The sequence below is a fragment of the Panonychus citri genome, unplaced genomic scaffold (genome assembly GCF_014898815.1).
Source record: "Panonychus citri isolate SS breed McGregor unplaced genomic scaffold, ASM1489881v1 Contig00136, whole genome shotgun sequence".
Classification (NCBI taxonomy): Eukaryota; Metazoa; Arthropoda; class Arachnida; order Trombidiformes; family Tetranychidae; genus Panonychus; species Panonychus citri.
This window is the reverse complement of record NW_026515541.1, coordinates 589,584-615,701: the sequence shown is the minus strand read 5'-3', so window position 1 is coordinate 615,701 and position 26,118 is coordinate 589,584. Positions and strand designations below refer to the sequence as shown.

The 26,118-nt window shown below is 31.1% G+C and overlaps 4 protein-coding genes across 4 annotated transcripts; 3 read left to right on the top strand and 1 right to left on the bottom strand.

The window, feature by feature from the left end:
* The first annotated feature begins 198 nt into the window (after nucleotides 1-198).
* Nucleotides 199-1,659, top strand: LOC128392351 (beta-1,4-galactosyltransferase 7-like). Its single transcript, XM_053352367.1, has 3 exons — nucleotides 199-1,118; nucleotides 1,191-1,298; nucleotides 1,370-1,659. Exons 1-3 carry the CDS (start codon nucleotides 513-515, stop codon nucleotides 1,562-1,564), a joined length of 909 nt encoding a protein of 302 aa, XP_053208342.1. The 5' UTR covers nucleotides 199-512; the 3' UTR covers nucleotides 1,565-1,659.
* Nucleotides 1,660-2,289: 630 nt separating this feature from the next.
* On the bottom strand, nucleotides 2,290-3,085 carry LOC128392366 (cytochrome c oxidase assembly factor 5-like). Its single transcript, XM_053352383.1, has 3 exons — nucleotides 2,858-3,085; nucleotides 2,696-2,797; nucleotides 2,290-2,572 (listed from the first exon to the last, which is right to left on the bottom strand). The coding sequence occupies exons 1-3, from the start codon at nucleotides 2,963-2,965 to the stop codon at nucleotides 2,534-2,536; spliced, it is 249 nt and encodes an 82-aa protein (XP_053208358.1). The 5' UTR covers nucleotides 2,966-3,085; the 3' UTR covers nucleotides 2,290-2,533.
* An 11-nt stretch (nucleotides 3,086-3,096) lies between these two features.
* On the top strand, nucleotides 3,097-7,300 carry LOC128392340 (uncharacterized). The gene is made up of 6 exons (XM_053352354.1): nucleotides 3,097-3,668; nucleotides 4,069-4,339; nucleotides 4,403-4,592; nucleotides 4,789-5,386; nucleotides 5,474-5,703; nucleotides 5,778-7,300. The coding sequence occupies exons 3-6, from the start codon at nucleotides 4,456-4,458 to the stop codon at nucleotides 6,259-6,261; spliced, it is 1,449 nt and encodes a 482-aa protein (XP_053208329.1). The 5' UTR covers nucleotides 3,097-3,668; nucleotides 4,069-4,339; nucleotides 4,403-4,455; the 3' UTR covers nucleotides 6,262-7,300.
* An 11,505-nt stretch (nucleotides 7,301-18,805) lies between these two features.
* Nucleotides 18,806-24,998, top strand: LOC128392339 (protein sister of odd and bowel-like). The gene is made up of 2 exons (XM_053352353.1): nucleotides 18,806-19,820; nucleotides 23,965-24,998. The coding sequence occupies exons 1-2, from the start codon at nucleotides 19,027-19,029 to the stop codon at nucleotides 24,629-24,631; spliced, it is 1,461 nt and encodes a 486-aa protein (XP_053208328.1). The 5' UTR covers nucleotides 18,806-19,026; the 3' UTR covers nucleotides 24,632-24,998.
* The last annotated feature ends 1,120 nt before the right edge of the window (nucleotides 24,999-26,118 follow it).

Below are 26,118 nucleotides of genomic sequence, written 5' to 3'. Positions count from 1 at the left end.
CGTCATTTTCTTTTTGTAATTACAAGGCAATTAATAAATTAATGAATTTTTTAATCATCTCGAGGTTAGAAACACTTTTTCAAGGAATTGAAGTTTTCTTCGTATTAATTGATGGAAATGTTTCTAAATGAACTATTTGAAATTCCCGCTTCAGATAACTTGCGCTTCGCTCGCTTGGGGCTCGTCTTCCGATGTAAACAAACAAATTGTTGTTTTAATTGTTTCTTGATTAGTTTGATTGTTAATTGTGTGAAATAATTAACTGACGGTTTATCGTTGATTGGATTGGGTTTGTTTTTTGGGGGTTGACTTCAATGGTTGAGGGAATTTGTCTTGGTGTATAAACTGTTGTGTATTTTTTTGTCTCTTTTTTTATTGTTTATATTTTCAGATTTAATCTGTTGATTAAATTGAATCAAATGTTGGACTTGATTTAAGTTAATGGAAAGTTGGACTTATTGTTTTTGGTTAATTAATTGGTTTACATGGATTGGTGACTTTACTTTTCATCAATGAAAATTAAATCAGTTGTCAAATTTACTCTGATGTTTGGCTTGATGTCTTTGGTCATTTGCTTTTGTCTGATGAGCTTATTGTTAGTCAACTCAACTGCAATTAAATCATCGGCAAAACAATCAAATGTTGCTCCATTCTCTTTCAGTAATCAACATCATCGTCTGGCCTTAATTGTACCATTTCGAGATAGATTTACTGAACTTCTTCAATTTGTGCCTCATGTTTCCAAATTTTTGCATAATCAAAATTTATCTTTCACCATAAATGTAATCAATCAAAATGATTCTCTACGATTCAATCGAGCCTCATTGATTAACGCTGGATTCACTCTGGTCAAGGAAAATTGTGATTACATTGCCATGCATGATGTTGACCTTTTACCTCTCAATCCAAATCTCAACTACGGTTACCCTGAATCAGGACCATTTCATGTTACATCACCAGAATTACACCCAAAGTATCATTACGAAACTTTTGTTGGTGGAATCCTTTTAATGACAACTGAACATTTTCAAATGGTCAACGGACTATCCAACCGATACTGGGGATGGGGACTAGAGGACGATGAGTTTTACCTGAGACTTAAAGAGGCCAAACTACAGGTGAGTCTCTATTGCATCACTAGTATTTTTATGACCTTTCGATTTTTAAACTTATTCTTGTTTCGAAATCAGATTTCCAGGCCAACCAATATCGAAACCGGGATTGGTAATACATTTCTTCACATTCACAATCCAACAATACGAAAGCGAGATTACGCTAAACTATTCAATCAAAAAGAAGTGAGTGTTAATTGTAATCAGAAATCAATATCAATATAACTGAACGAATTTTTCTTTTCTCCCAATTTCAGGCCACTCGAAAGAGAGATAGACAAACGGGATTGGATAATGTTGAGTTCGAGTTGACATCGTTAAGCCAAATCACCATTGATAATTTCCCGGTCAACATTTACTCGGTTAAATTAATTTGCGATCACAAATCAACTCCATGGTGCGACTTTTCCCTCGTTAACAAAAATAAGACCAAATCGCCAAGACCAAAGTGATTATGACATTAATCAAAAAGTGTCCATCTAATGACTTAATTGGTGTTAATTCTCACCAGACATTCACTAAATCTGCCAAAGTTAAATACTATTAATTGCCATTCAATTGCCGATCTTGTAATTATTTGCTCGGTCTCTGATCAATTACAATTACAAAGATGGGAGACATTTAATTTTCTCCCAATTTCAGGCCACTCGAAAGAGAGATAGACAAACGGGATTGGATAATGTTGAGTTCGAGTTGACATCGTTAAGCCAAATCACCATTGATAATTTCCCGGTCAACATTTACTCGGTTAAATTAATTTGCGATCACAAATCAACTCCATGGTGCGACTTTTCCCTCGTTAACAAAAATAAGACCAAATCGCCAAGACCAAAGTGATTATGACATTAATCAAAAAGTGTCCATCTAATGACTTAATTGGTGTTAATTCTCACCAGACATTCACTAAATCTGCCAAAGTTAAATACTATTAATTGCCATTCAATTGCCGATCTTGTAATTATTTGCTCGGTCTCTGATCAATTACAATTACAAAGATGGGAGACATTTTAATCTACTCAATTTAAAGCCATTTAATGTACATAAAGAAAATCATCAATTGTAATTCATTTATAACTAATCCATTTCGTATTTCGACAATTAACTGATTACAATTGAATCGGAAAATTGTCACTACCGATTAAGTTGAAATCATGAAAGAAGAAAACTTCAACAATAATGAAAATTTGTATTAGTTTATTGTGAACAATTTAAATAATTGTTAATTTATCTAATTACAAACAATACACTTACACGCAATCCTTTAATTACTACCGATTAACATTCATTTTAAAAAGTTAATTGTTGGACAGGTTAACTTTTTACAAGATCTTCCGTTGATTCTTGACTAGACTCTGAATGTTCAACCAGGATTAACAAGTGTAAATCTTGATTTCTAAAATTGAAAGGCCAACAATTAAGGATCATTCAATTCGTCCTCTAAATCGTCTCCGGTTATCAAGCTAAAAAAATCAAAGGAAAATAAATCAACAATTAAAACCAAAGTCTCATCTTTCAAAAGGTAAACATTGGAGGAGGAAAATGAAAGTAGGAAAAAAATTCTGGCAAGGAAATGAACAACTTACCAAACTACGTTTACAATTAGTTAATAGTGTTTTGAATCTAACACATTCATCGGGCAATAGTTCATGAGCTCTTCTCAAACACTCCTGAGGGCTGATTTTATCCTGAAAAAGAAAAAAAAATTGATGAAAAAATTGAAGAAAAAAATCTCAATGTTGATTAACCTTTTTGACACAATCGGACTCAAGAACACAATGTTTCAGGTCCATTCGAACGGCATAACAAGCTCTTCCGTCGCCTTTGTACTCTTCCTCTGTTTCCACCACCCTCATCACAATTAGAATATAAAAAAATTAAACAAACAATTTAAAGAATAACAATTGTATTTGTTGTGAGAAAACAAGAAAATGGAAAACATGAGATGAGTCAATTTTTGCTTTTCTTTTCCTCGATCAGCTGTTTTTTTTTGGTTCTTTTTCCCAATGATTACGTTTGATATTTTCTTTTATTTTTCTTTTCAATTTAGTTTTCCTTGTGATTTTCTTTAATTATTTTCATCTAATTTTAATTTTCTATTAATTCCAAAGGTTGATTGATTTTCTTTCGCCTCTAATTGTTTACAATCGAAGGGATTTTTACCTGATTAAGAAAATCCTGACAATGGGTTTTTTATACTCTTGTTTTGTGCTACTCTTTTGCTGATCTTTCTCACTTTTGCCTTTTAATTGTTACTAATTGTTGATTATATTCACTGGTAGTTATTACCTGTAACTTGAAGTGATTGCTTATTCTATACAATTTAACCAGAGTAAATTCTATCCTGGTTTACTCGGACAATCAAATCTTCGGCCTTTGTTTTCTCATCTCTTGACTTGTTTACATTGGAATTGTCATTTTGTTTTGATTGTCTCATTAATCCCAGTGATTTACCGATTATTGGAACTGATTAGTGAAAAGATTGACCATTAAATCATCATTCGTCATCGAACCTATTGATTGGCTTTTGTGGTCTTGTGTCTATTTCTGGTTTATAAGGTTTGATTGAGATTCTTTTACATTCAATTGTTCATGTTTCTGGTTAATTGTTGTACTACCTTTAAGCTTTGATCTCTTATTGATCAACTTGGATTAGTTAATGAATTTTTCTACAAAAAAAAACGAAAGAGTTTGGATTCGGTTGATGAGAGAAACTGATTACACAATTATGCTTAATCTCCTTCTCACCAATTAATTGCTATTCTCAATTTAACTGACTGGGGAAGCACAATTATCCTGTGAGAAGGTTGATTAATCAGTAAATTAAACTGCTATTAACTATCAACCAACTGTGAACTTAAATGTTATACTAACATGAATTGATTACATGTTTTTCAATTTATTTCCATAAAAAAATTGATAAAAATTAATTTATTTTCCCTTTTATTTACATTTACAGATTGAAGATCAACAGAATCGGAATATTGTTCAAATTGTGACTGAAAACTCAAACTAATTGCTGATTAATCACCTGAAGTGAATTAGAAATTCATTGTGATAATGTTTACTTGTCAAGAAATTAAATCATCTCAACCATAATCTAATACTCACCAACTGATTAACCATTGAAAGGATTGATTGATTGTATGAAGTGCCTAATTGTCAACCTTTTGGAAAGGTTTTTATCACCTTAATTGTACAATCTCAGATTCTATCGCTAATTTAACTAAGTAAGTTTACTAAATTGTCTCGATTTTTTTTTCTAATCTTTTTTTTTTGACAATTTTCTTCAGATTTTTCCATTGATTGTGATTGTCAAGGACCGAATTGATTCCTAACGATAACCATGAACGTCTCAACCTTCATCAATCGCTATCAATACACTCCACCCACTGAGCTTTATCATTTGTCTATTGTTTACATTTTATCACATTTTCTGGTTCTATCAATTCTTACCTGTTTCCCGATACTCGATTCATCAAAGTAAATTCATATAAATCAAATTCTAACAATCAAATGAAATTAACTTACTGTTTGTTATTTTCTTCTTGGAAAACAATTTATATTGATGGACAAATCGATTCCAATAAATTGTTACCTTGAGCGAAAATAACTTCATTCGATAGTAATTTTCACGAATTTCTCGAATTAATTTCTTCTGAACTTTTTTCTCTCTCAGATATTTCTACAAGCGGGTATTCATTGAATCAACGGCCTTGGCGATGCCGTTCCTGTTAAGTGTAACTTTGCTCCAATCGATTAATACAATTATACCTTATATACTATTGGTCCTATCGATGCATTTACTTTTATCGTATTCTAGAGTTTATGTCGTCCTTAAATGGCCTGAGATCGTTTTTCATTCCAAACCAATGCCGGTGAAATTACCTTTCATTACGAATCTATTTTCAAATGTTATTCTAACTGTGAGCATCGTTATACTAGCGGTTGATTTTCAAATTTTTCCTGATCGATTGGCGAAGAGTAAAATTTATGGATGGACTTTGATGGACACGGGAGTCTCTTATTTCGTGGGCTTAAACGGTCTACTAGCAATTGAATCTCGACAAGGAACCTCAACACCTTATAACTCACCGACTTCATCTACTTCCTCCAATTCTCAATCTATTTCAATTTTGAAAATTCTGTCACCATCACTTCCCCTGTTCGCTCTTGGATTCATAAGAATGCTATTGATTAAACTTACAGGTTATCATCAAGAGATAACTGAATATGGTGTAAACTGGAATTTCTTCATCGTTCTTGGACTAACACGAGTGAGTTACCATTTTCATCGACGAAGTAAATTGCAAACTTTTCAATTTCGACTTACACCAAAATTTGCTCTTCTTTTCCTTGTTCAGATCATCTCTTCCGGAATAATTTATTTCTACTCGTCATTATCTTGGAAAACACCGATAATCATTGCTCTCTGTCATCAGCTCTCTCTTTCACTAGGCATCGGCTCGTTCATATTCAATTCCAATCGCTCAGGTTACATTGCCGCTAATAAGGAAGGAATATTTTCCCTGCCTGGTTATATTTCCATCTATTTATTTATGATCTGCGTTTCTCATATTCTCTATGATAAAAGGTTAAAACAGTCAACTAATTTCCTATTAATCGATTTACTAATTTCTACTGTCCATCATTTCTCGAATCTCTTAGGCATCGACGATCAAATTTGGATAATATTCTCATCTCATTAGACTTGCTGTTGATCGCAAGTTTCTTAGCAAGTGTCGGTACTTTCTCTCATTTTTATATCGAACCAATAAGTCGACGAGAATGTAACCTCGCCTTTATCTGTGCCACAATCGCTTTAATTTTATTAATCACTGTCACCGAACTGTGGATAACAATATTGATTGATGTTCTTCAATATTTTGGCTACATGAAAAAACCGCCGCTGGTCAAAAGTTTACTCAACGAAGCGATCGCTCGTAACGGTTTGGTCATCTTCCTATTCGCCAACCTATTAACGGGCCTAATCAATATGACCTTAAAACCCAAAAACAGAGGACCAATTGTGGCCACAATTTGTCTTATTTTTTACTCTTACTGTTTATGCTTTTTTGCGATTTTCTGTCGATCCAGTAGATTCAATCCAAGATTATTATTTAGCTTCAATTCACGAGCTCGGTACTTGTAATCAAATCAAAATCCAATCAAGTGCAATATCCAAATTATGAAACAAGTAATTCATTTGATTACTATTCAGTTGACATTGGAATCTAATATGATTGATTTAGTTTCACCAACCAAGTAAACAAAATGCTAATTAACTTTTACCTGGTCTTTATATCTGATTGGATAACGAGAAGGAAGCAAAAAAATTCCCACTTAATGACCGGTTGCAGTTGTAATTACAATTGAATCGCTAATTTATCATTCTAATTGTATTTTGTTGTTTAGTAAACATTCACACAAACTAAAACAATCAAGCAAATTGAAAAAAAGGATAATTATCATTCGTACATAAACAATTAACTTGAACTAAAAGTTTCTACGGTTATGTAAGAAAAGCAAAGAAACCGGAATCATTGGTGAATCTAAAATGATTATTACAGCCAATTAGTTAATCAACTGAACAAGATTCAAATTTATGGTAATGGTATTCATGATATGGGCCATCGGAATCCAGATCTTATGTCCATTTGAAATCATTTCCTATTCTCGGACACTCATTTGTGGTTACATGTAAATCTGTCAGCAATCAATTGGATCTCTAACTAAACAATTAAATCAATTACCTTGATTTGTTTTCTTATTCATCATCATTATGTATTCTACTCTCTCTCTCTCTCTCTCTCTCTCTCTCTCTCTCTCTCTGGGGTAGATGAGAGGATAGAAGATTCTAAATATGCATATTCTATTCTAATTCTACCTACACTCAATTTCCGAAGGAAAATTAAAAATTCGAATTCGAATGTTATTCAAATTTCGATGCTAACTGTCAATTATCTGGCCACAAGTAAATTCCAGAGGCATACGGGTTCTAATCTGTTCACCATCAATTCCCAATTAATCGTAATCATCCTCATCTCGATACCTTGAAACTTTTGGACGAAAACGAAAACAAGATTAACTTAAATTGTAACAAATTACTTTTCTCGGTAATTGATTTAAACGTTGGAGATAAACATTTGATTTGAAACGAAAATAACAAGACAAAGTCACAGTTTTTTTTTCTCAGAACTTTTCCTCCAAAAACTTTACTTCTAAAACTTTGCTCGAAGCGGTTCCAATCTCTTGTTTAGTTACTGTCTAGTCGTCGTAATTACAATATAATTAGCACCTTTGATTCTGTTTGTATTTTTGTATCTCATCGACTTTTCCTACAACCAATGACTCTCTCAAGGGTCAGTTGATTGTTTTTCCTGTTGTAAGTCAGTAAACAGAGTAAAGGATTAGAACAGTAAGTCATTAAAGTTTTATCCTATTCGAGGTCCGCCTCCAGTGCCAACAAGAACACTGGTCAAGACTGGACCCAGGTAACAATAAGTGTTTTGTTGCTTGTCAAAAATGATCCCATAATTGCTGCTTAAAAAGTAAGAAGCTAATGAAAAAAAGAGAAAGTCGAAACTCAAGCTAGTCCATCATCTTCATCTTCATCATCTTCATCATCATCGCCATTATAATTATCGTTATTAGTTTGCATTGGTTACTGGTCACTCTGCAAGACAATAAAAACTAGTGCTTACCGTTGTGTCTATTGACCAGGGAGAGAGAGAGGAGAGAGAATGAGAGACAAGACGAGAGGAGGAAGATGAGAAAGGTAATGATGATGATGATGACTTTCTACTCTTCTCTTTCATCTCCACCTCCACCTCCTCCCTCTCATCTCTCTGTCTCTTTTCACTTTCTGTTGTAAACACTACCATTAATCTAAATCCTCCCATTCCAATGGTGGGTATCATGAATCACGGACATGAATCTACAATTAACGTTAATTTAAGGTATTCACATGAAGGTAACATTTTCGAGATAGAGAGAGAGAGAGAGAGAGAGAGAGAGAGAGAGAAAAAAAAAATGAAGAAAATTATTTTTCGCTAAACGTTCAAAAACTAAAAGTTTTTCGGTGGAAAATCTCAATCCTCAGATTAATGCGAACATATTATCTTGTAAATCCTTTAAATCTTTACAAATATGAGAAGAAAAAAATTATATCCAATATGTTACAAAGTTAATCCAGTTAAAGAACAATCAATCCACACTAATTAAGCCTCAAGGTAATTCTCAGGCAATCAATTGATTATCATCAACAATTGAACAAACATTTATTGCGGTTAAAGGTATTGTTTACCTGGTGGAGAAACACTTTCAAGTGAGAGAGAGAGAAAATAAAATGGATGATAATGACTATCATCATTCGGATGATTATTATCATTATGAATTCATCTTCTTTTCTCAGGTAGAAATAACATTTTTGCATGAATTTATCCTCCCACCGTAAACTATGGTGATGAGAACCTCAATCTCACCCTCAACCTCCCACCCACCCCTCAAGTCACTCATAATGATGATAATGATGATTTACCTGGATGATTAAAGAGAGATGAGTTTATATTTATATATACACAATTTGTTAATGGTGAAGATCTGATTGTTATCATTAGAATCGCTATTGATACTTACCTGAACCTTACAGGATTATTTTGGTTCCTTAATCTTGGCCTAACTCATTTAAGGTGAAAGACCCAATTTAATCCGGATTAGTAAATAATAATGATTGTTATTCAATAATTCAGCTCATTTGATTGTTAACATTTTCGCATTTACTATACATAATGTGATAGACAATAACTGTTACTATTAAATTATATCTTAATCATCATGTTAATTTAAATTGCGAAAAAAAGTTTCAGGTCATCGTCATGAATTTAAATTATCATGAACTGGTTTTACTTGATTGTTTGGGATAAGCACCCAATCATTTTTTTTTGTTTTGATTACTTTATTGTGATTAAAGTGTTAAAGGTAATCATTATTTATTTTATTGATTGGACAATCAACCGATACTTTTAATCATATTGATCATCAGTATCAACCATTTATATTATTATTGTTATTGATCAAATTGTTATGATTACCTGGACAATTAACCCTCAAGGTAAATAAGATTAACGAGAGTCAATAATTACTAGTTTAATATTTAATCACTCATCCAAGTTAATTATAAATTTAGTCAACTGGCTAGTCTATTATTTATTATAAGGTAACAATTAGCTAATCACAATTACATAATTAATAAATCACTTTTTTTTACTTTGTTCATTGTGGTTCAATACAATTTGGTAAATTGTTTCACTAATTTGGTTTTGTTTTGTTGAACCGTTTTAATTTGGTCAACCAATTAGTTATTAAATTGTCAAGTTAATTGTTGATTAAAATAAGAAGGATATGATTTAGTTTGGTTTGGATATGATTAACTTGATTTCGTATCCTTATCATGTTTTAATCACAATTAACTGTCAAGTTATTACGTTGGCAATATGATTGGTAATGATTAGGAAATGTTTTACTTTTAATAATCAATAATAACTAAACTATTTCCTAAATTGTCATCAGTTAATTGCAATTTAAGGTGAGGCTTTTGGAGTCTAGTTAATTGTGATAATTGTTGTTAATCACATTTGATTTCTAGTTGAAGTTAACAAAAAAAAAACTTTTTTCCTCCAAAAACAAAGTTTTTTTTTCCTTCATAAGTTTTAATGGTAAGTTAATCATTCTTAATGATAATCACTATGATCGAGTAGCAATTAAATTGTAATTTAACACACAATCATTTGTACAATTAACTCTCATTTGTAATAACTTTGTTAATCGCCGATGTGTTCAAATTGATATTAACAGTTTAATAGTTACAATTAACTTGATCAATGATCACTAAACGGTAACAATTTTAATTTTTTTGCTCGTCTCATTATTGTAACAATTAACTTGTACATTTAATCATGATCAATTGTAACTTTTGTCAACTAGCAATTAAACTTAAATTATAATCAAATGATTGTCAATTTGATTTACCTCTTGATTGTGTTGAGTTATAATCAGTTAATTGTTGTTATTAGCAATTAACCCTTGAAAAAATAACAAACTCAATCATTGTGAGGCTTAATCAAGTTAATTTTTTATCTTAATTGTTGCTGAAATAAGTCATTTGATCAAGTTAACTAATTAAATTTATGATCAATGATAAATTTTTATTTGCTAATTTGTAATAATCAATTTTTACTCCCAATTGATCAGATTAGTTGATCAACATGATTAACTTGATCACTATTGAACAACAGGGAATCTAATTAAATTGTAAACTTAAATTCAATTCATCAATCAAATCAATTTGATTATTAATTTCCTAGACAATTAGTTGATTTGGGAATTAACAATTTACACAACAAACCAACCCAGAAATTGAAACAATTTCTAGAATTGTAATCAACTAATTTAAATTAATCTTCTCGGTTGTTGGTCAAATTAACAATCTAATTTAATTTTAGTCTAATTTTATTCACAATTAACTTTTTCTCTTTCATAGTTAACCTGATTAAATTAATTTCTTATCTTTTAATTTGATTAACTTTTATGCTTTTCATTCACCTCAACAACAATTAACTTAATCAACTCAAAATAAAAATCCTAACGTGACCTTTACAATTGAATTAACAACAATTAAATCAACAACAAGTTGAAACAATTACAATCAACTCTCACACCTTGATAACCAGATTAAATCATCTAAATTGTGAATCTCATATCCACGAATCAGTGTAACAATCAACTAATTCAATTAAATTATAATTATCCCTTTTAATCAACAATCTAAATGAGTAAATAGTCAATTATGATCGGGAAAAGTTAATTAGATAATTAAAACCAATAGAGTTCATTGATTAACAACCGATTTCTATCTCGTTGATTAACCAACTTGGTGAAACAATTAAATCAAACAATTTAAACTTCCGTTTTTATCAAGTTTTCAACGTTGATCAACATACACTTAAAATGATTAATTTATTGCCGGAAATTTAATCAAAGTACAATTTGACTCAAGCTAAATTGAGTTAATTGTTAACCAACAGTAAACATTGATTGAACAGTTAACTAATTCATCATAAAAGTCAATCTCTAATCAAGACAATTAATCAATCCCAAGTAAACAGAATCAAATTCAAACAATAAAAGCAAAAGTAAATACAAATTGTTGGTGATTAAAAGCAACGAGAAACAATTGAAAGTAAGAAAAAGTTAATTGTTAACAATTAAATCAATTGATTACCTCGAACCGGTTTTGATCAAAGTCCCTTTTGAATGGCTACTTAAACAATCACGTGGCGATCATTAAACAACCTGATTGGTTAATTTTCATCATAAATTGTTAATAATCACGCCTCAAACTAACCTGCGCTTGAGCATCTTCCTCATCCTCATCCTCATCTTCATCCTCATCCTCATCCGCATCTTCATCTTCATTTTGATCATCATGAAATTTGTCAATTTGATTACATGAGGAGCAATCAGATTGATCAGAAAAGGTGAAAAAAAAACATTTTCATCAATCTAATGGTTTCCAATGATATTTATTGTTACCATTTCATGATAACTGGAATCAAAATTAATCATGATAATAATAATGATCATGATTCTGATCCTCATGAGCTGAATTGTGTGATCAAGTTAAATAAATCAGTTGTAATGGTTTTCAATGAATGGACACACCTAGATTATGATTTACCTGTTTCATGATAATCATCATGATATCAATGATTATTATGGTTCATGTTGTTATCTGATTACATGTATCATGAATTAACTGATTACCATAGGTATGTGATTAAGGCTTCGCTGAGTAATTACATCTATGGGCATATTGAAAGCATAACAATTAACAATTACTAAAGCTACATAATAATTTCAAGCCTAAATCACTGAAAATTTTAGGTTAATCAATTAATCACTCGTAATGATATTAAAAGCAAATTTAAACAACAGCAACAACCACCATCAACAATCAGTCAATCAAATCAATCAAATAATCATATTTTGATAACAATTAACCAACCAGGTCAAACAATTAGTGTGAAAAATGAAACTATGGTCAGCATGTAATCAGCATAGAAACAATTTAAATTGCTGACAATTTAACCCAAACAATTGAATACAATTGTTGAAAAAGTTTACACTTTTCGAGAGTCGATTTTGTTGATTAAGATTCTCGTTACTTAATTAAATTTGATTGCTATGCTTTCACCCTGGAAACCATGATAATCAACTAAATTATGCATTCGGATGATTGTTGATTAGTTGATGATGATGATGATGATGATGATAATGTTGATCACGAGACGAAATGGGCTCGGCTCACGCCTTCTTAATGAGAAATGGTTCTAATCAAATATTGTCGATTGTACCAAAGCTACTTGACTTTGATTGATTGCTATTTCTAGGTCATCACAATCAACATCAGTATCATCATCAAAAGATAATCAAACTGATCATGTTTATCAAAAAAAAGTAACTAATCAACTTGATCATCTTAAAGTAACTAAGCAATAAACTTGACACGTTGGAGAGAAAAAAAATTCATCTTCTCACCTCATTTCCGTTTCCGTTTCCCTCTTCATCTTCATCTTATCATTTGACAGATTTGTTTCTTCATCCTTAATCATTAATAAATCAACCGGAAGTAACACTGAAACAATAATTAGTCGATTGTGTCAACAATCAGTTAATAGTGTTAAATTGTTATCATGGTAAAAAAAAAAAGGTTGACACATTTAATTGTTTGTTGATTGAATTTTCATTCATCTTCACTTAAAATTGATGTTAATTAGGGAAGCGACAAAGTTAATTACATATTGATTAAGATGATTAAGATAGTTAAGATTGGATATATGTTTAGTTAATTATTGATTCTTGACAGTTCCAAGTGTTTAATGTCAATTTGATTAAAGTTTTTTTTTCTTACTCAAATCAACTAAACTAAATCAAATATTGATTCAATTTGTTGGCAAGTCTCAAATTAAGTTAATTTGATTGTCCGGTAACAATTTAGATAGTTGATAAATAGCCACTAGAGGTTAATTACAAAGTAAATTGTTCTTGTTAATTGTTGGGCCAATTGATTGTCCAATTTTTGGGTTGAGTAACTTTAAACACTTTCACCCAAGATCAAATAACAATCAACAATCAACAATCAGATAACATTTCCGTTTACACTTAAAGTGTTTTTTTTAATACAATATGATTAATATACATGATTAGTGATCAATATTCAAGTTGATTGTTTACCTGGTTGTTTATAATATTAAGAGTACAATCAAGGTCAATTGACATTAGTTAATTGTTCAAGTAATTTACCTGATTATTACAACCACTTAGGCTTGAGATGTTGTAACATTGTAGTGTGAAACCTTTACCTTAACTGTTTATATTTGATTGTGTTGGTTTAAAGTAAAAATAATAATAACCAGACCAACAATTTAATCAAACAATCAATAATTGACTGTAATTGATGAAAGGCAATTAACTGCAATTAAAAAAAACTCCCAGTTCACCTTTTCAACCCTAAATTTTCAAGTAGGTGATTTAGTTGTCTACCAGAATTTACTGACCAGTGGTCAGTACAAATAACTCAATTGTTTGTCGAGTCATTTAAAAATCAAGTCAATTTACCTTTGGGTTTGAAAAACGATTGAAATTTTTTCATCATTTGAGTTAACAATCAACTAATTGTTACCGATAACTTATATAGACAATGTTTTCAGTGTCTATTGATCACTAATCAACTCAATAATAAAATCCAAGTGAAGATACAATCAATGTAACAATCAATTGATTTGAATTTCCTGGAAGATAATATCTTTTGTATCATCATCATTATCATCATCTTCATATGTAATATATTCACATTGATGTGACAAAAGTAAATGATATAATCAATACAATTTAAAGGTGAAAAGGTAAACTCAATTGTGTGTTTACCTGGAGACATTTGAATGTAAAGTTAGGGATGAAAAGATGATGAAGATGATAAAGTGAGGTGTTTAAGTGATTAATTTTAAAGGTAAATTGTGCTCTCCTTTTTATTGTATGTTTATATTGGGTGGTCAAACAATTTGATTGCTTTATTTTACCTTTTTACCTTTAGGATTGGGTGTGGAGCTTGAAAAAACTTTTCGGACACAATAGTAAACACAATGGACTCAACAAACCCAATGAAATCAACAGACACACACACTCACAAAAGGATAATAACAAAAAACTGTGAAGATAATGATGAAGATGAAGATGAAGATGAAGATGAAGATGGTGATAAAGTAGAGGATGAGGAGGCGGAGGTGGGAGGAAGTTGTTTCTGAATGCACAGTTAGACCTTATAACTGGATCTTTATGCAATCAATTGAAACTCTCAATGGTCTCGATACTTTTTGTCCATTGAAATGAACCATTTTCAACGATGGTGGTCAATTGATTGGTCACTTTAAATCATTGATACCAATGAGCACCCGCTATTATGAATGTAATTTATATATATTACAATTAGTTTTGATTTTTTTTCTTCACACTAACTGTCAAGGTGGTGATTGTTGTTGACCGGTAATGAAGCGCTCATGGTAAGTGAAAGGTAACCATTCAGATGTAACGATATTGACCTTAGATCATAAATAAATCGTGTCTTGGCCTTTAACTGTGACCATAAACACAGTAATAATATCGGCGAAAGAGAAACGATAATCAATCTAATCATATAATACACTCAACGGTTGTAAGCAGATGTGTAATCAAGTTAATCAAGAAATTGGCCTTAATCATAAAACAAAAGGTGATATGATTTTGTACCCGGCGGACACATTGGTGGAAATGATTACATTGCATATTAGGTGCACGCGCGTTGTTACAACACGTTAACTCGTGTCGGTTGTTAGGTTACTAGGTTTTGACAGTAAAAAGATGATCAACAACAAATGGAAGATAAAGTTTATCATCAAGTTTACCATTCGAAAGCGTGATTTCCGTCGATTTATGGTTTTTTTAAAGTTCGAGCTTCAGTTTTGTTTCTCTTCCTATGGAACTAATTTAATGATGATGATGATGATGATGATTAGACTTTTCTAAATTATCATCGTGCCTTTTACTCAATTTGCTTCTTCTATTTGGTCAGCTGATTTGTTGACCGATTGCAAAGATAAGGATGATCATCAGTTAATCAACAATCAAGGAAACACCCGAGGTAACAGTTAAGCGAAACTTTTTGTTTTCCTCTGTCAATATTATCCAACCATCGGCATTAGATTGGATTTTCACGAGCAATTTGTTTCCTTTTTCATATTGTTTTAGGAGCAGAATCCCAATGATGATGATGAAGAAGCATTTTCATCATCAGAAGCATCAGTTACTGTTATAAACTACCAAACATCATGCTCATCATCATCATCATCGTCATCAAGAAGCAATTGCAATTATAATATGAGCATATCAGTGTAATAATGATTAAAAGATGAAGGAGGATAAAAGGTAAAAATGAGGAAGATGAGAAAGAAGAAAGAAAGATAAATGATGATGATAAGATGATGATAAAAGGTGTATCCATTTGCAGATTGAGGATGAAATATGTATTATGCATTATCACCATTTTGCTTTTTCTTTTACAGGTAAAAATAAAATTCTACCTCAACAATCAGGGACAAAATTCATTGTTCAAATTGCATGTTGAAGGTTTCAGGCTTTCTTTTTGTGTTACCTGTAACTATTATCTAAATTAAAACTACTCCAAAGAAAATGAATCAAAGATGAGGTGGAAAATATTATCTCCTCCCGAAGATGATGATACTGATGACGCCAACAACAACAACAACAACAACATCATCTCAACATCTCATCATCAAGAAGCAAAAACAACAACAACTCTTGTGTATTGTTTAAAGATACAAAAGTAAATGGGTTCACACAACAGACTTAACATGTTACATGTTTTTCATGTTCAATTCATTTTACCTGGAAAACTGGAAGTGAGGGAGGTGAAGATTCAGTTGGAATAGGTTCATGATGATGGCGAAGTAGAAGGAGGAGGATTGAAAGAAGAAGATGGAAAAGATGAAGAAGATGATGGAGGATGATAAGGAAAGGGATGGAGAATGGAAAATTATGATTTGTGATGAAAATCGAGTTGAGGGAAGATGGTGAACAAACAGCTTCGATTTAATTACGGATAAAATGATAATTGAGGTCTTCTGGATATGCGAATGTTACATCGTGACAAGGAGCGCATTCAGGGTAGATGATGATCATCATCAGGATGATGAATAGAAAGTATATCGCAATTATGCATTTTGATTGCAGCACCTTCAGATGCCAGAAATCATTGGTCTTTCTCATCATCTTCATCTTCATCTTTCTCTCTCTCTCACTCTGTCTTCTGCCATCTTCTTGTTGGCTTGAATGCTTTTTTTAGGGTTGGGATCGTAAAGTATTAATGCTTTTTTTTAAGGTGTATTCAATCACGATTTTCAACCAGGAATCACGTCCATTTATCACGTTATATCAATACTGGTAATATCAAATGATGATGATGATGATGATGAGAGAGAGGGAGTATAATGATGATGATGATTCTTCATACTCCCTCATTGAAAAAAGACAAGAACGTTTTTTATGAATGAAAAGATATATAAGTGCCACTCCTCTCACTCCAACACGCATTTAGTGAACACCATTGCCATTAACCTTCAATCTCTTTCTTTTTCTCTTTCTTTTTTCATCCTCATCTTTTTTTCTATCTTCTTTTTCATCTTCTTCTTATACAATTGTAGATTTCTCAAGTTTTCTTCTTTTCGCCATCGAATTCATTGTTTACCTTTTATTTTCTGTTCTCTTTAACATTTTTCTCGCAATATTATATCAACATCTGCTTTAATTGTTCAAATTAAACCTCTAATTGTTTCAACAATCAACTAGAATCCTTAATTGTCCAAATTGATCTCCATTCGATCTGCTTACTGGTAATTGTTTCGTCGTCTTAATTGTCAACCTTTGCAGCTCTTGACAACTTTTTCCTCTACTAATATCAAATGTATATGAGTTTAAATGAATTTAATTGATCAACAATCAGTTTTGATTGAAATCAATTTTTGTTCAATCGAAACTTAAACTCAAACAATTTGATTGTTACAAATGCAAGATCATTACAAAGGTTGAAGTTGTCATGTTAATACTTAAGGTGAAAGACAAAAAGATTTACCTGAAAGAAAATGATTCACTAATTGTTATATATGAAATGTTCAATATTTAAGCTAATAAAAAGTTTGTAACAATTAAGTTTCTAATTGAAAATGATCATTATTATATCACAATATAGATTCAAAGTGAAAATACATTTAAACAATGAGTTAAATGTCCTTGCATTTAATGATCATGATAACAATGAATTGATGATGAAACTTTGGATCAATAAAAATATTGAGCTTGACAATATATACAAATGATGATGATGATGATAATCAACTTAACTACTTACCTGTGAGTTGAATTAAAAAAGGTGGAGCCTTTTCTGGTTCAAGCTTCCAATAGGGTTTGGCTCTTGAGGCGGGTTCAGGCAACAGAATAGTAACCGGGAGCCAATCCGAGTTACTCGCTACCGACCCTCACTGTAGCATCCTGTAGAAGCAGAAGGCGAAAAGAAAGAGAAAGGTAAAAGAAGCATCGAAAGAGAAAAAGTTCTAATTATAATAAAATGCTGTTAATCTTAAAACAAGTTCGATAAAAATCAAGCTCCATCTAGTGGAAGAATAGAGCGAACGGTGAAAGGTTAACTTGAGAAAAGTTTTCTAACATTTTCCATTTTCTATTTTCGATTGATCAATTTACTAATTTGTTTAGATTTTACAATTAAATGTCTATTTTTTTAAACATCAGAAGCTGATTAAAGTTTGTATCAGTTTTGAGATCTTTCAACAGGAGATTAGTATCAAGAAGATCAAAAAAATGGCCTCGAAACTTTTTCGTCTTTTGGGAAAATTTCTGATTTTCTCATGGAATCAGTTAATCTTTCAAAGTTATTAATCTTCTTAATCCCAAGTAATATCTCTATTTACATGGGATTGATTTCCTTAAGCTCTGAATCTTTTACAAATCTAAACAAAAATTGTTCGAACTAAACTCATCCCGATAGATGAACTTTTCGACAACCGAGCGAATATAAAATCGATAAAACTACAATATAGACTAATTGAGATTCGATTGCAAATTGATCGTAAGTAATTTATATTTATCGAAACTTTAAACTCTAAACTTTCATCGATTATTATAAAAGTCCAAGTAAAGAAATAGGAAAGAATAAAATCAAAAAGTCGAAAGAAAAGTTTATTAGAAAAGAAAAAGTTTTCGGCTGAGAAGAAAAAAGCTTCAAAACAGTGAACCAAATTCTGAATTGTGATTATCATGAAATTCATTATGATGGAAATTCAGTTGTCTTCATCTTCTCATCTTGTTCATTTTTTTTTCTCTCTTTCTTTTCTCTTTCTCTTACCTGGTGTTTGCTTCTTCAGCGTTTACCGTATTTTCTGTTTAGTGTTTCAGCTTCTACGCATACACTGTAACCGCCTTCCACTTGCTACCTTTGTATTTTGCAAGTTTGGGCCCATCCTCTTGAGGGAAGATAACAACAAGATGATTATGATGATGATGATGATGATGAACCACAACAGTTACCACTCATCCCGTCGACTCACTCACTCACACTCACTGAAGAAAAAACTTTAACACATCAACATTTACTTTTCTTCACAACTTCTGTTCAGTAAGAAATTTTTTTCCTCTTCCTTAATCAACCTAATCATCATCAGATTATCTTGTTTACTAATTTCTCCATCATCATCATCATCTTGATTCATAAATATATTTTTCTGTGTGAGATATGAGCTTATGTGCGCTACTCGTCATGAAATCCTTACAATCGCAATCGATTCAATGGCCTGACCTGCTGAAGATTTATTATCCATCCAAGTGCTCCTGTTTCTATTGTTCCTTTTACAATGCTTCGACATTATCTTCATCTTTACCTTCACCTCGATCATCATCTTCATCATCCTCATCATCTTCTTCCTCTTCTTCATCATTTTCACCTTCATCACCACCGTTACCATTAACTTCCTGTGGTCAAATGATAAAACAGGAAAAAGATGGACACTCACATCGATTAGATTACAGTCGACTTGCCCAATCGATAATTGAAGAGAATCGTTCATCTAAAGAAGTAATTAAATCAACTAATCTTGGTCTTCTTTCAGCTCGTCGATTACTCAATTCATCTTCCTCATCTTCACCATCATCACCTCCCAATAACAACAACAACAACAATAATAATAACAATACAATCTCGTTGTCATCTTTATCAGCTGTTTCTCCTTTTCTGTCATCACCTCATCATCGTATCTCAAGTCCAGCATCATTATCACCTCATCTAATCAATCCAACATCTCTTGCGGTCAACGGTTGGTTAAAAGGGTCAAATTTACGTCCAAATCAACCTAATCAACGGGCCTCTCATTCAAGGCCAAAGAAACAATTTATCTGTAAATACTGTAAACGACATTTCACAAAATCATACAATTTACTTATCCACGAGCGGACTCACACCGATGAGCGACCTTACAAATGTAACATTTGCGATAAAAAGTTCCGAAGACAAGATCATCTAAGAGATCACAGGTAAGCCTAATTTTCAATCAAGTCAATCAATCAAAAGAACTAAAAACAAAAACAAAATCGAATTACAACTTAATCCGGTTAATTGCAATCCAACTAATTTCCAATCCTAAATCCGCTTCCTTGTACAAACAATCAAATCAAATTAACGTAGGAATCAAGGTGAGATACAACAACAAAAAACCCACAAAGAAAAGATATTAGCTTAAAATTGAATGTGAATTTCTGACACTTTTATATTTACCTTTGTGAAAATTAAGCTGAAAGAAAAGAAAGAGAGAAAAGTAAGAGACCCACCTTGATTTCATTTACCTGTCTGATGATGATGATGATGATTTACCCTGTTAATTCATCGTCTATACTGTAACCCACCTTGATCGTGATTTTCACGCCCATTGTAGTAAACCATTAGAAATTAACATTAAATTAGTTTCTTCAAACGGATGTACCTTCACCTACGACTCCTACTCTTAGCTTGAGGTAATAAACAGCAAACAACAACAATTAGACAACAATTTAAATCTATCAAATCAATTTCCAAATAATAATAATTCAATTTAAACGTGATGATGATTTTCAATCAAATTTAAATTGATCATTTTTACTGAGTTAAAATTACAAGATCAACTTTTTCATTATTATCAATTGTTTACTTATTACAATTGGTTAAACATTAGTACAATTTAAGTAACATTGATTGTGATTAGTTAATTGTTGATGAAAAGATTTGATTTTCATTTACTGGTTAATTGTTGCCCTCGATTTGTAAATGATTAAGTAAAAACAGCAAGAAAATCATTTGATTTTATTAATAACACCGATTGTTTTAACACCGATCATTGTGATTAGTGTGTTGATTAAATTTCTAATTTATTGTAATCAATTTAATTGTGATAGTTGGTGTTAATTAATAGCTGTTAGGGTGAGAAACTACAAAGAAAAATTAACTCAAATCAAATCAAATCAACAATTAACTTTGTTTTCTGTTAGATATTGATAACAATGTACACGAGGTGTTAATCGATAGACAATTAGTTAATCACTGGTAGTAATTAACTACCTACTTGCAATTCAATTTTTCCTTTTCAACACAATCAAATTAAATTGTTAACTAAATTATAGGTTAATCATATTGACATGAATTAAGGTTCCAAGTGGTCATCAACTGACCAACACCTATAAGAATGATGAACTTTTTTTTTATAGGAATTGAATGAATGATGAAATTCATGTTAATCTATATGAAGATTGTTTGAAATTGAGTTGAGTTAAAGTGTTAGAAATTTAATTAATTGTCCTCACAATTAACGCCCTTAACAATTACAATTAATCTAACACCTTTACTATCAATGTTAGAATGATGAAAATCTCAAACTAAATCAAAAGTTTATGAGTGTTAATCATATGATTGTGATTGGAAATTGATTGTTACAAAAGTAAAGTCAATGTTAATTATGGTTGATTAGTTGATTGTTGATCAATCATTGAGAGCAATTTACTCACAATTACACCTCCCACAACCACCCACTTTGACTTTTAATTGTTGATCGTTGTTTGATTTTCCAAGTGTAATCAATTTTAGTAAACACAATTAACTTTTCTCGGTTGAAAAAAAAGTTTCCGTTTCTATCAATACATTTTTTTTTTTTGATTGTTAATCATGATAAAGTTTACAAATTGCTATCTTATCAAGAGTAACAATCAATTTCCCCTTTAAACTAGATTTCAACTAGAGTGATAAGTATATTGATTTTTGTTGATTTGATGGTTAACAATTAACTTTGTAACCTTTTTCTTAAACAACAATCAATCAGATAACAATTTCAAATTGTTACCTTTTTGTCAAAGTGTAAAAAATAAAACATGTAACTGTGAAAACTAAATTGTTAACGATTCCATTAACCAAATAAATCAACAGCAACAATCAATTGCCAACGGGAAGGTTGAAAATACAATCACAATTGTATTTAGTTGAGGAAAACAATATGATTAAAGTTTTTAATCAAATCGTAATCATTTAGTTGATTGAATTAACATTGAATTTTTTTTTCGCATAATTGTTGACAATTAATATTTGAAATCGTTAACGATCATAACGATCATCAAGCTAATAACGAACTCACTTGATAACTTTAATTTTCCTGACGAAATGTTAACATTTCCTTTAAATTATTTTTTCTTTTTTTTTCCTAACAATTAACTTTTCCCTTCTTAATCATCATCACAATCATCTCCTCCTCCCTCATAGCCTCAAGGCATCATCACCCTATCCTCCTGTACTTTACCTGTATCACAATTACCATCATAAGAATTACTGGTTTTCCATAAATTTTTTTTCCAGTTAATTGTTGTTGATTAACAAATGAATCAAAGCCAAACCTAATCATGATTATGTTCATTATTGTTATTACAATTAAACGTCAGCAATTTAATCCGCCTCGAGCAATTTATCAAGTTAATCAGTGAAAAAAATGAAAACATTAAACAAAAAACGGTCATTAGATAGTAAATTAAATTGTTTATATACAAATTGTGACAACAATTAACATTTTTCAATTGTCACTAATCATCATTATAATATAACAAGGACACAATTTAAATTGTTTGATTATCCGATTCAATGAAATTAATCATTGAACATTATTTTTTTGTTGTAATATTTCAATTGACGTTTCAATTAACAAGATTTTCAATTGATTCTTGTTGATTAACTTAAATTGTTAAAAGGTGTAATCAGTAACAATTAAATATATCACCGTCTCCTAGTATCATCATAATGATACCTTTGATGTTGATATTTCCGTGTTGCAATATATTAATTATATTGTTAAATCATAACAATCAGAAATGATGATCATCATTTACAATACAAACTGAATTAACTAATAACAATATTATTTGTTTGATTATCAGATTTTACAATACAGTTAAAGTTAATAATATCATTGATTGTTTCCCATATACAAGTATATATTTAATGACAATCAAATCAAATTAGATGGCCAAGATTCCGATATAATCAACAATCAGTTACAATTACAATCAACTAATTCCAATGATAATCAATTTTGTATTATGTTGACAATATTATTATTAACTGTTTACACAACTTGGTTATGACGGTTTCTTAATTGCGAGGCAAAAAAAAATAAGTTAATTGTCATGTTACTCAAAAAGCTGAGTGGTAATCAAGTAACTAAAAAAACATAGAGAGCAACAATCAAGTTTATTATTGTTAACAATTAGTTGATAACTTTGATCATCGGCACCCTAAATATCATAAACAAACAGTGTTACCTTTACGATTGATTATATTGGCACAATTAACCACCCACTTTTTTTGCTTGTACCACAATCATTATTTACATAGTGAATGGTTAATTGTTACAAATAATGTCCAACCTAATCAACTTGGATCACAATTAAATGTAAACAATTAAGGGAAGGTAAAAATCAGAACGAGAAACTTTTTTTTCCTTTGGGTAACTTAACAACAACAACAACCAATCATCTTAAGATAAGTGTGATAAATATTATTATATTTGTTGCTCTAATCATGATTGTTAATTGCTGAGGTTTTGCATTTCAAAATGATCATCTCAAGAATCGTTGATTAACTTAAATCCACTTGAAAAACGGTAAACTAATTCTCAGGTTATTAATTATCACGAATATCATTGTAATCATATTATTCAGACTTTGATTCTTCATCTCAACATCTCACCAGCATCATCATCATGCTCATCATTATTATTATCAATTGTCTCTCTCAATGATTATCTTCATTTCCAGAAGTAGTTTTTTATAGTTAATCACAATCAATCAACTGATAAGAGACATAATCAAGTGAGAAAAGTAGCGATTATCCGTGAAACAAACACATTATTACATGAAAAGAAGGGGGAGTTGAAGAGGATGGAGAGAGATTAGAGATGATCAATGGAGATTAAGATGAAGATTAGTTGATTGTTTGGATGAAAGTTTGATCTGAGTGCTTGAAAAATTGGGGAGAAATTGTTGGATTGACATGATCGATTTGTTTTACATGTTCGAGAGAAAAGTTCTAACAATCTCTCTTTCAGTTTATGTTAATCTTGTGATGATCAACTAATCATTAATTTGTTGATTGTTTCTTTTTCTTGATTAGATATATTCATTCAAAGGAAAAACCATTCAAATGTAATGAGTGTGGTAAAGGTTTTTGCCAGAATCGGACATTGGCCGTTCACAAAATCCTCCACATGGAGGATTCGCCCCACAAATGTAATACTTGTGGTAAAAGTTTCAACCAACGAAGTAACTTGAAGACCCACCTACTGACCCACACGGACATTAAACCTTATAACTGTACCGATTGCGGTAAAGAGTTCCGTCGTAATTGTGACCTTCGCCGTCACACCTTGACCCATACCCTTGGATTACCAGAATCTCAGATCAATTCTGATAACAATGATTCAAGTAGCTCTTTTCAAGATTCAATGTCCGGTGGGTCAAACGGCCCAAATACAAACAACCACAACAACAACAACAACAACAACAACGGTGAACATCATCTTCATCTTCACAATCATCATCACAATCAAGAAGTTAAATTAGATGTAAAAATCAACGTACAACATGTAACCATCCGAGATACTTCATTATCATCATCCTCTTCATCCTCATCCTCATCATCATCTTTATCTCTATCACCTTTATCATCATCTAATAATAAGTTATCGGGCAACTTGTCACCCCCCTGTAAAATTGAACCCATGGAGATAACGGAAATGAAGAGTGAAGGTGAAGAGGATGATATCGATGTTGTTAATTGATTCCCTTTTAACAATTAACAACAATCATCAACAATTAAACATCATCATCATCATCAATCCAACAATCACCATGAATCTTAATCTTTTATTTGTTTGTTTTGTTTTTTATGAATTTTTTTTTTCTCTCTCGTTTCCAATTTAATATCAATCGATTTTGTTTTTTCCCCCCAATCAATATCCAAGATTATCCTAATAATCCTAATCCTAATCCTCTACCATCAACCACACCCACTTTCATCACTTTGTCAAATCTCAACCAATTTAAGTTGCTATCCAATCATTAATTAAATTAATTAATTGTAAACGGGATCTCCTTTGCTCTCTCTCATTCTGATCACTTCATCTGAAATAAAAATGATTAATTAAATTGTCTCTCTCTCTCTCTCTTCATTTTCTTGATTATGATTATACACTTGAGAGGCTGTCAATTATCACTGATCATTTGTAGTTAAAGTTAATTGTAATCAGTTGTTGAAGATGATTAACTTTACCTTGTTTGTTGCTAGGTAGTTGGTTCATTTTTCTTACCAGGTAAACATAATTGTTTAAGATTTTCATTATAAGTGTTAGTTACTTACTTGATTTAGTTTAATCTTTGTAAGTGTTTTAATCACAATTAAAAAAACCTAAAGCTTTGATTAGGATTAAGATTCTGTCTTGATCATCACCATCGTTTCAATCAATAACAAGATGATATATTTAATCATGATTAACAGGAAAATAAAAGGAAATCAGGTAATAATAATCAATTAAATTGCTGATCAACACTTGAAAAACTTTTTTTTTCATTATCATAAGATTGAAACAATTAATAACAACAATCAAATACACACACACACAACAATTAACCTAAATGATGCTTTTGAAATTGCAGTTTAATAGTTACAATATAAATTGATATTATTACAATTAAGATGCAACTATTATTACAATCAAGTGTTGCATTTGAAACTGTTTAGAGGTTCAAATGATTCAACTAAATCAGCAATTAACTAATCAATTGATTTTGTATTTGATTGGGAATTTATGTAAAGAGTAAAGTTTTGTTTTAAATTGTTGGAAATTTTTTTTCTCTGATAATCAAATTAACAGCATTTAATTTGATTTGAGTAAGAAACAATTTTTACCTCTTCCCATGATGATTAAATGATTGCTGTTCATCTGTAGTGGTCAATGTAAAGGGCAGTGGGAGTGGGCAGTGGTGGGGGTCTTGTTGAGCCGGATTTCCTTGAAATATCTGACCACTGGTTAACCGGCCACCCCAACCCACCCACCGGGTTTACTTGTTTACCTGATGCAATAAAACTGATCAGGAAGCTGAAAAAAATTAGCCTTCAATTGAGTAACTCTGATGATGTACTTTCAATGATAATTAACTAGAGTTGTTGTTGTTGGTGTATTCATATTGAATACCCGGTGGAGTTTTTTTTAAGGTTTGGTGGTATTAATAGTTAATCATGTTGATCAGTAGTCGCCATTTTATCTGT

What these genes read in the sequence shown, in the direction of transcription:
- LOC128392351 (XM_053352367.1), top strand. Translation starts at nt 513, where the DNA reads ATGAAAATTAAATCAGTTGTCAAATTTACTCTGATGTTTGGCTTGATG. An exon ending in TTAAAGAGGCCAAACTACAG is followed by an intron (nt 1,119 to 1,190) that starts GTGAGTCTCTAT and finishes TTTCGAAATCAG; the next exon opens with ATTTCCAGGCCAACCAATAT. An exon ending in AACTATTCAATCAAAAAGAA is followed by an intron (nt 1,299 to 1,369) that starts GTGAGTGTTAAT and finishes TCCCAATTTCAG; the next exon opens with GCCACTCGAAAGAGAGATAG.
- LOC128392366 (XM_053352383.1), bottom strand. Translation starts at nt 2,965, where the DNA reads ATGAGGGTGGTGGAAACAGAGGAAGAGTACAAAGGCGACGGAAGAGCT. An exon ending in AGTCCGATTGTGTCAAAAAG is followed by an intron (nt 2,798 to 2,857) that starts GTTAATCAACAT and finishes TTTCTTTTTCAG; the next exon opens with GATAAAATCAGCCCTCAGGA. An exon ending in CTAATTGTAAACGTAGTTTG is followed by an intron (nt 2,573 to 2,695) that starts GTAAGTTGTTCA and finishes TGATTTTTTTAG; the next exon opens with CTTGATAACCGGAGACGATT.
- LOC128392340 (XM_053352354.1), top strand. Translation starts at nt 4,456, where the DNA reads ATGAACGTCTCAACCTTCATCAATCGCTATCAATACACTCCACCCACT. An exon ending in CCGATACTCGATTCATCAAA is followed by an intron (nt 4,593 to 4,788) that starts GTAAATTCATAT and finishes TTTCTCTCTCAG; the next exon opens with ATATTTCTACAAGCGGGTAT. An exon ending in CATATTCTCTATGATAAAAG is followed by an intron (nt 5,704 to 5,777) that starts GTTAAAACAGTC and finishes CGAATCTCTTAG; the next exon opens with GCATCGACGATCAAATTTGG.
- LOC128392339 (XM_053352353.1), top strand. Translation starts at nt 19,027, where the DNA reads ATGAGCTTATGTGCGCTACTCGTCATGAAATCCTTACAATCGCAATCG. An exon ending in GATCATCTAAGAGATCACAG is followed by an intron (nt 19,821 to 23,964) that starts GTAAGCCTAATT and finishes TTTCTTGATTAG; the next exon opens with ATATATTCATTCAAAGGAAA.